General features: G+C 36.3%; 1 protein-coding gene across 1 annotated transcript; it reads left to right on the forward strand.

Annotated features, from left to right (window-relative positions):
• Window positions 1-6577: 6577 nt before the first annotated feature.
• LOC132272388 (uncharacterized) lies at window positions 6578-9035 on the forward strand. Its single transcript, XM_059773546.1, has 5 exons — window positions 6578-7307; window positions 7433-8032; window positions 8081-8242; window positions 8362-8420; window positions 8580-9035. Exons 1-5 carry the CDS (start codon window positions 6578-6580, stop codon window positions 9033-9035), a joined length of 2007 nt encoding a protein of 668 aa, XP_059629529.1.
• Window positions 9036-9947: the final 912 nt, after the last annotated feature.

The following is a 9947-nucleotide window of genomic DNA, read 5'->3' on the forward strand; positions in this document are numbered from 1 at the left end:
TGAGGTAGGAGATGTTCTAGGTTTAAATTCTTGTTATATAGCATGCTTGTGATACTTATACTACTTGTTTGCATGATTAAATATAAAATCTAGAGATTTTATTATTTATTTTTCTTGTACGGGATCTAATTTTCCCGATTGCTCATGACTTGGTTTAAACGTGTAGCATGATTTTATATTACCCCTTGATATGCTCATTGTCGTGTATTAAAATTGGAACATTTGAATAAGTATTAAAGATTTTATTTAATATTTATCTTAGGTGGAAGATTAATTCACATGGCCTTAACTAGTTTGAAATTAATATGTGTTAGCATATTACATTAGGCCTTAGCATGCTCTTCAACATAGTTGAATTTGAAAGTAATTGGAGGTGTTTTGAAAATTAGTAATTATTAATTAATTTGATTAATTAATTTGCCCCGAGTGCACTATTCATTCCATTCGAATTCCGACTTCACATATATTTGATTTAGAATATTCGGTTAGGTTTTGAAACCTTTTATTTAATTAAATTCCATGTTTAAGATTTAATCCTCATGGTGATATACAACTTAGAATTGTATTGTGGCATGCTAGACAATTAAGTTTTGGTATGGTTGTTCACATGTATTAAATTGGGATTTATTGCATGAGAATTGCAACTTTTGTTTTATATTTAACTTTAGTGAAAGTTTAATTCACATGGTCTTAAATTGAATGAAATAAGCTTGTAATGTGATATTACATTAGTCCTTGGCATGTTCTCTAAGATATGTTAAATTGAGAGCATTTGGTTAAGTTTGAAAAATCTAGAGATTTTAATTAAAAAAATTAATTAAAATCTATTTCGTGGTCCCATTAGCTTAATTAAGGTTTTAACTTGATATTTGTATTGGCCATGACTTGTTTACTAGTATATATTAATTTTTTGACTATTAGAAGTTGTTTTAGAACCTTGGTAATTAAATTAGCATGATTTAATTAAAGTTCTACTTTGCTGTTCCAACAACCTAATTGAGTTTTAGAATGGATATAGGTGATGACCATGCCATGTCCTTTAACATGTATTAAATTGAGGTTATTTGAAATTGGATCGGAATCTAGAGAATTTAATTGTGTTTATCTATTTAAATTCTATCAATTTGCTCCATGATCTAGTTATGTTTTAGAAGTGGTTTCTATATTTAAATCATGAACACGGACTTGTTGTATATTCATTTGGTTATGTTTTGAACATTGGATAACATAGTTGCTATGTTTGTATTCATGAGAATATGTTTTCCTTATTGAATATATTGTTGCCTTGTGTAATGATTTGCACACTTCGTGTTTAACATCTTTCATGCATAGCGTGTAACGAATCGCACACTGAAGATTCGACATTCATCATATCATATTAGTTGTGGATTTAGAGCATGTATTATATAGGTTTCCAAATTTGGTTGTGCTTAGTAGATAGTTGATTATCTTGCATATTCCTGTTGATATGTGCGTTATTGCACAACTTGTTAACTTTGGAAACTTGGGGATATCGTTGTTTGACTATAGCTAGGACGTGGTTCTAGAACGGGGGATAGTCCTTCTATATATAGTCTAGTGCGCACATAGGGAGTTTACTCATGGGCTAGTAACCCTAAAGTAACTATGTTGTCGGTCCGATCCGGCATGACCTCCGAGTATCCACTTTGTTTGATTTCGCATTTCAATTTCAAGTTGATAACTAGATGATGTTGTAACTTGCTGTTTCTTATTTGTCGTTCCATTTTAAGTTACAGGATGTTAACTTTGCGAAATTGTGCTTTATGCGTTGTATTGGAAGTTCCAATGTTGGTTAAATCGTATCGATATTGAAAATCGTGTTTTGATGTTCTAATAAAGCTTAGGATTGATCCTATTGATTCATTTATAACATAGACGTTAGGTGGCATGAACCACTACTGTTATTTTGTGCTTTAGATTCTAAGTTGATGGCTTTGAGAACTTAAACCTTGTTGCATTGTATAACATGCTCTTTTGTTGTCGAATTGCATGGATAATGTGATTCTTGTTAACTTGTATTCAAATTTGCTTTTGTCATGTTGTATGGATTACTCTAGACCTAGTTCAATTGTATTGAAAATGCAATTCATGTTAATATATGCTCAAGCATTCTTCTTATCGTGTTCTTTAGATTATCCCAACCATGATTCGTTTCATACGCGTATGTATATCATGATTCTTGTTGCTTAGACTCTAAGGTAGCTTAGGATGCTCCCCGAGTCTCACTTGGACATAGACGTTAGGTGGCATGAGCCCCTTTAACATGTTTCACCTTAAGGTGATAAATTTGTAAAATGCTAGGTCGATACATGCTCATCTCCTACGAGTAGCTTTATGTTACTCACCCCTATGGTACTGGGGCATATTTCAGGTACAAAGACTTGGTTCGTGAAGCCTAGCATTCCTTGGATGTCGAGTAGCTTTCATGTTTCCATTTCATGCAAATGTTAGCATGAAATGTCATTTTGTAGACTTATATGTCAAAATATGTATGTTTGATTCCATGTATGTAATGTGTACTTAAGTATACTCCTTTCAATGTATTTGATATGTATGAGATGAGGCCGGAGGCCAATGACATGTATATTATATTCTATGCAACTTTTTAACTTCATGAAATGTTATGAAAAACTTGAAAAATCGCAAGCCATTACTTCACCATGGTTTCATCGGGTGTGGGAATTCCATTTTCATTCTTTTATAGGGTCTTATTAATCTTGTATGAAGTGTAGCCATGGGCCAAACGGTCATTTGATCCCATTTTGCATTTTTGGATTCCATGTTTTCCATTCCAAGTCCATTTTTGCCTTTTTGCCCGTTGGGGGGTCGGATTTTGCATCGGCTATATTTTTAAGCCATGAACCATTGTAGCGCATCTAAATAGGTAAGTTACGTTTGCGTGCATAGTCGTTTCCGGGCAAAACCTCATCGTTTGTGTTTTGAGCCTTTTGTGAATTCATTTCGCATTTTTTTTTGCATATTCTGATCTAGGGGCATTATGGACCTTTCACATCAGTTTTATTTTCTTCTTTCAACATGGTCGCTTAGAAAACGTGAGTTTAGGGGGGGTTTCTTTTTCATATTTTTCCAGAAAATGTCGTCTTGGTACCGGAAATCCCTCGTAAAGTTTCAGCTTCCAGTTTTCATTTAGCAGCTTTTTGACCCTCTTGTTCAGTTCTGATCTAAGGGCATTTTCGGGATTTCACAGTGAGTTTTTTCGATTCTGTCCGCGTGGTTAGGTAGAAAACTCGATTTTAGGGGGGGGGGGGGGGGTTTCTTCTTCGTGTTTTTCCGGAAAAACTCTTCTTGACCTCCGTTTCAAGCCTCAGTTCTGGGCAGATCAAAAAAAAATGTGGCAGCAGCCAAGGGCTGCCACAAGCCATGTCTTTGGGCGCCGGCATGCACGCCGGTGGGCTCGCGCATGGGCGCCGTGTGCGCCATGGCCCCTCGTCGGGCCCCCGCGACGTCATTTCTTCTTTTGGGCGTTTCTCCTTTGTTCGGACTCCGATTCAAGTCAATTTTTTTTTAAACTTGACTAATTTTTCGCTGTCTTTCCAACGGTGTGCTCGGTTGCACCCAGATCTTCCTGAATAATTACCAGTTTACCCTTTTTGCTTTAAGTGCTCGTTTTTCTTCGTCATGTCGTTTCTCCTTCGTTCGGACTCCGAATCATGCGATTCTTGAGTCCATCTTGATTAGTTTTTCGTTTTCCTTCCAGCGGTGTGCTCGGTGGCACCCGAATCTATAGTTTTCAGAAATGACTATTTTGCCCCTGGGGGCTTATTTGTCATATTTTCGATCTTTTGCTTCCGCATCAATTCTTGTTGAGTTCCACGACCTCATGGAAGGTCACTTTGACTTCTTAGAGTCTTGTTTTCTGTTTTCGCTTTCGCATTCGGATCCGTTATCGGATCATCTTTACGGTTCATCATAGGACACGCTGGCCTAAAAACCAGGGTCGTCACAGGTGGTATCAGAGCGTCCGGGTTCGAATACCTTGGACGACAGGTTTTGGGTGCATATCATGCTCACGTTGTTTTGCTTTGATGTGTCATTTATATCTTGATAGCATGCCTTCTTTGATAACATGTCTTGTATGATAACATGTTCACATGCTTAGGTGCTTTGAGACATCTATTATTTGTTAAGCATACTTTATGTGTATATATGTTCTTAATAACATGTTTTGATTTGATAACATGTCTGTTTGCTTATGTGGCATCTTGAGTAGATAATCCATTGCTATGATGCATGCTAGCTGTCCCCTTTTATGTCTGTTTTTGGCATTGTCTCTTAGGATCTGTCTTATCCCTTGGATGCATTCTTGTTTCACGAGTTTCTTCCTTAGATAGGAGAAATTCATTCTGTAAGGACCATAGTTGTCAAAGGCACCGGAGGCGCGCGCCTGAGGCGCAAGGCGCCTCCAGGCGCCAGGTTAGCGCCTTGAGTCTACTCAAGGCGGTTGGGTTATATAAGGCATGCGCCTTTACGATCAAGGCCCGAGGCTACAGGGGCTAGAAAGGCTCGCCCCGCATGAAACTTTTGTTTTTAACTTATTTTCCTTATTTTTTTTTGTTTTGTTTGTGACTCTGTAGTCTGTAACTCTGTATTGTTATATTATTTGTATTTTGTATTGTATTATTTTAAACTTGAAAAGTTGAAAGCTCAAAGCCAAAGCCTATTGCAAGTTTGCAACATAAAAAACGAAAAAAAAAAAGAGAAGCAAAGGAAAGAAGAACACAGACTGACATAGGCAGCGAAGTACTCACTCGGGAATCTTGGATCTGCGTCGGCTCTCTCTAGGTTAGTTCTTCTTCTTCTCTCCTTCTTCTCTCGTTCTCTTCTTCTTCTCTCCTTCTCTCAGATTTTTTTTTTTTTCTTCTTTTCTTCTTCTTCTTTTCTTCTCTCGAGTCTGGGCCCTGGGGCTTCTCGGCTCTTTCTTGCTAGACATTTATGTCATTTATTTCTATTTTTCTTCTTCTTTTTATTTTTTTTATTTTTTTTTTGCCTCCAGTTTTATTCTTCTTTTTCTTTTTTTCTTTTTTTCTTCTTCTTTTCTTGAGTCTCGGCTCTCTCCTGGCAGATTTGTTTTTTTTTTTTTTCTTCTTTTTATTTTTTTTATTTATTTTTTGTTTCTCCAGTAATATTTTTTTTTTTTTTTTTTTTCAGTCTCGGCTCTCTCCTGAGTCCTGAGTCCTGGCAGATTTTTTTTTTTTTTTTCTCTTCTCTTCAGTCTCGGCTCTCTCCTGGCAGATTTTTTTTTTCTTCTTTTTATTATTATTATTTTTTTTCTTATTCCAGTTTTTTTTATTTTTTTTTCATTTTTTTATTATTTATTTATTTATTTGTGTGAGGTACTTTATATTAACCTGATTTATTTGTGTGAACAGTTGTATTTGTTCCATTCTAACATGTTGTTGGTTTGAGGAAATGCATTGCACATTCAATATCCGATCAAAGTTTAGGTCTGCATCGAGTGGTCTATTAGCATCCTTTGTTAACGGGACCATACCGGGCATGACCCTCTTTGTTTCAGCATGATCTCCCACTCGAAGCATAAGTTTTTAGGCGTGCACAGAGGCACGCAGCTCACTAAAAATATTTCAATACTAAACCATTGGTAAACCGTATCCTTTCTTTAGGCGATCAAGTAAACAACAAAAATGTATAGTATCGGGAGAATGAATAATGAACTGCAGTTTAACTGATATGTCAAAATGTTGTAACAAACATAGCAACTATGTGCATATTCTCTAATCCATATCAAACCAAATTTCTTGAAATGCGACAAAAGCAAAACATAGTCAAATCTTTCCTTTAGTCCTGCATTAAACAAGGGCATCCAGCGGCCAAGAGTGTTAAGAGTAGAGTCACAAAGTCTCCCCTATATTAGATCGAAGAACTGGAAAATATTACTTCAGATATTAGGCATTATAAGAATCGACTCAATGTGACATAATGAATTTTCCTAGTCAGTGTCTATGTAGAACATAATAATAATAATAATAAATTAAAATAAAACAAATGAAAAGTTAATAAATTATTCAATATCCGGATTTGCACATTCAAAGTTTACCATTTAATAATAATAATAAAATCATAGCATGCATCCAATTTGAGCTAGTGACCAAATTCTAATGAGAGTATGAGACCTTAAAGAATAATATTTTGTTTTTTGCATTCTGCCAAAGCTTTGTATTTATTTTTTTAAATTGAAATGTTAATATTGCTAATTGCTTTGAAGCTCTGTATTTATTTATTTATTTGCCAGAGTTGTTGCAGACACTGATTACATGATGCTATTATTTTGTTATCTTGAATTTGATTGTAGTTTGTACTTTAAAAGATGCCTAGTGATGGTTCAAGAAAGGATCCGGCATGGAATTACTCACATTTGGAGAATCCGAAAGATACAAATGCCGTCACTTGTAACTTTTGTGCAAAAGTTACAAAATGAGGTATTTATCGAGCTAAACAAAACTTAGCTGGAGGGTATAGAAATGTGAGTGCATGCCCAAGATGCCCATCTAGTGTTAGAGAAGAAATCAAAGAGTACATGAGTAAGAAAAAGGAAGAAAAAGATCAAATGAATTTGTTACCTAGTGATGAAATTAATTTCATTGATGGAGAGGATGAAGATGACATTATGGAAGTTAACAATCGAGGAAAAAGGGTAGCCAGTGCAGGCAGTGCTAGTGTCAATTCCTCAAAGATGCAAAAGCAAAAGGAACCAATTGATTTATATTTCACTCCCAGACCAGAAATTGTGGTACAAAAAAGAAAGGAGGGGGGAAAACAAACAGCCATTAATGATGCATGCAAGAAAGAGTTGAGAGGAAGAGCGTGTGCTACTTTTGCAAGGTGGATGTATGATGTAGGAATTGCATTCAATGCTGTTAAGTATGATAGCTTTGCCGAGGTTGTTGAAGCAATTGGACAATGTGGTCCTGGCATGAAACCACCTAGTTATCATGAGGTGAGAGTTCCTTTGCTTAGGAAGGAATTGGATAATACCAATGCTTTGATGAATGACCACAGGGAGGAGTGGTCAAAATTTGGATGCTCATTAATGGCAGATGGGTGGACAGACAAGAGAGGGAGAACATTGCTTAATTTCCTAGTAAATAGTCCAAGGGGAACCATGTTTATTGAGTCGATAGATTCTTCTTCTTTTTCAAAGGATGGTGACAAGATGTTTGACTTACTTAATAAATTTGTCAACCGCATTGGAGTAGCAAATGTCGTCCAAGTCGTCACAGATAGTGAGTCAAGCAATAAGTATGCCGGTAAGAATGTTCAAAGTTTATAACTTTTAGAGTTTACATTCTCTACAAATATATAATTTAAATCAATTTTGATTTACTCATTCTCTTTATATCATTTTTTCTTTTTTCCGTTTGGTTTCAAATAGGGAGGATGTTAGAGAAAGAACACCCACATTTGTATTGGACCCCATGTGCTGCTCATTGCTTAGACTTGATGTTGGAAGACATTGGGAAAATACCGTCCATCTCTAGAACAATGCAGAGGGCAGTGGAGTTGAATAGTTATATTTATATGCGACCAAAGTTGTTGAACATTATGAGGAACTTTACTCACAAAAAAGAGTTGCTTAAGCCTGCTAAGACTCGATTTGCTACATGTTTCATCACATTATCAAGTATTCACAAGCAAAAGAATAACTTGAGAAAGATGTTTACTTCAGAAGAATGGAATCGTAGTAAATGGGCGAAAGAGGAAGCCGGTAAAAGAGTTGCTTCTTATGTTTTGATGCCTTCCTTTTGGAACAACATTGTCTTTAGCCTTAAGGTTTCCGGTCCTCTTATTCCGGTTTTGAGATTAGTCGATGGCGAGAGAAAGCCTCCCATGGGATACATTTATGCGGCTATGGATAGGGCTAAAAAAGCCATTGCAAAATCATTTGGGGGAGTAGAAGATAAATACTCAGATATTTTTGAAATAATTGATAAGAGGTGGAATGTTCAACTTCATCGCCCTTTGCATGCAGTAGGTTATTATTTGAACCCAGAATAATTTTATTCAAATTCAAAAATTGAAGAAGATGAAGAGATTGCAAAGGGTTTGTATGCATGCATTGCAAGGTTAGTCCCGGATGTCAAAGACCAAGACAAAATTACTGAGGAGCTGTCCTTATATTCTAAAGCTGAGGGCCTCTTTGGTAATCCCTTTGCTATTAGACAGAGAAGTACACGAGGACGAGGTAAAGTGGTAAAGTATATTAAGTTAGTATAGCTAAGTGTTAAAATTATTTTGACAATAGAGTCGATAGAAAGATGAAGCTAAAGTTGCTAAACATCATTATTAATTTTTTTTTAATAGCTAATTGGTGGGAAGCTTATGGCAAGTCAACAAAACTTCTCCAAAAGTTTGCTATAAAGGTTTTAAGCCTTACTTGCAGTTCTTCTGGTTGTGAACGAAATTAGAGCGTGTTTGAGCATGTAAGTATATACTATTTACTAACTAGGTTTGTAATTTAATTGTTGAAAATTAAAATTTTAATTTTTTATACTTACTAGTTAAAGTTGAATTTATTACAGCTTCATAACAAGAAAAGAAATAGGCTTGCTCAAACAACGTTGAATGATTTAGTGTTCATCAAATATAATAGAGCATTGAGGCGTCGATATAATATGCGTAACACTCTTGATCCCATTTTACTCGATGACATTGATGAGAGCAACGAGTGGTTGACGGGGAGGATGGATGATTCTGATGCAGAACATGATCTAGTCTATGAAGATGATTCCTTGACATGGGGTGATGTTGCTAATTTTGATGGTATTGGAGAGACAAGCAGGCCGCAACGGTCTACTAGATCAAAATCTAGTTCTAGTTCACGGTTACCAACAAAGGGAGCAGGAAGTTCTTCAGTTCGACTTGTGGATGAGGATGAGGATGATTCAGATGAGATAGAAGAGGATCCTGAGAATCATGAATCATATAGTGACGATCAAAATGATGTTATGCTTATTGATGACGAGGATGATATTTAGATTCATTGGTGTTGTCTTCTTAGGAAGGATGATGTTTATGTTTGTTTTAGTTTTATCTTATACTTCTCCTTAGTTGACTTTTGCATCTTTATGTTAATATGTTTGATTATTCACTGTTTTGAACTTAAGTACTTGATTTACTTGGTTTTGGCATCTTTATGTTGAATATTTAACTTAAGTAATTCATTTAGTTGACTTTTACATCTTTCTATATACTATTGCATGATTTGCATCTTTAATACTTTATTGGGTGGGTTTTGTTTTTTTTTTTTTTTCCAACGTGTGCCTTGCTTCAGTCGGGCGTACGCCTCGCCTTGCGCTTGCGCCTCAGGCTCCAGGAGGCATTTGCACTTTTGTGCACCTTGAGCCTTTAACAACTATGGTAAGGACCTATGTCGGGAACCTTCTTGTCTGTTCTGTCGATTGATGCGAGTAAGGCTTATGCGAGCATAGAGGACTGCGATTCACTTTTTTTCCTTGTCTGGTGGATTGAGACGTGGGCCAGGGAGACACCGTTTCATTTCTTTTTTCTTCGTGCCTTCTATATCTAAGGCCTTAAGCGTAATGGTGCTAGTGTCATTGTTGTCAGAGTTTTGGGATTAGCTACCCCAACTCTCGCAGATGCCTGGTTTCCGTAGTGCCTTTGGTAATGATCATTTTCGACATTAATGTCATTGGTATCAAAAAGTTCCCTTCTGGGGCATGTTACGAACTAGTGCCTTATACTGTTATGCTACCTTGCTGACGAGTAAGTGTGGGCGGGTTCTGGTCACTATTCGTACTGCCTTGTCACTTTCTTCTTCTATCATGTTTCAACGTTTCGTTGTCTTGGGATTCTCTCGATAGTTGATGTTGAGTTAATGTGCCGATTTGTATGAGGTGTTGCCTCAGTTCTTGGTTTCACGTCCTTCA

The sequence above is a fragment of the Cornus florida genome, unplaced genomic scaffold (genome assembly GCF_030987335.1).
Source record: "Cornus florida cultivar Cherokee Brave unplaced genomic scaffold, ASM3098733v1 CherokeeBrave_3.0.0_Hap2_Chr09, whole genome shotgun sequence".
In the NCBI taxonomy this organism is placed as follows: domain Eukaryota; kingdom Viridiplantae; phylum Streptophyta; class Magnoliopsida; order Cornales; family Cornaceae; genus Cornus; species Cornus florida.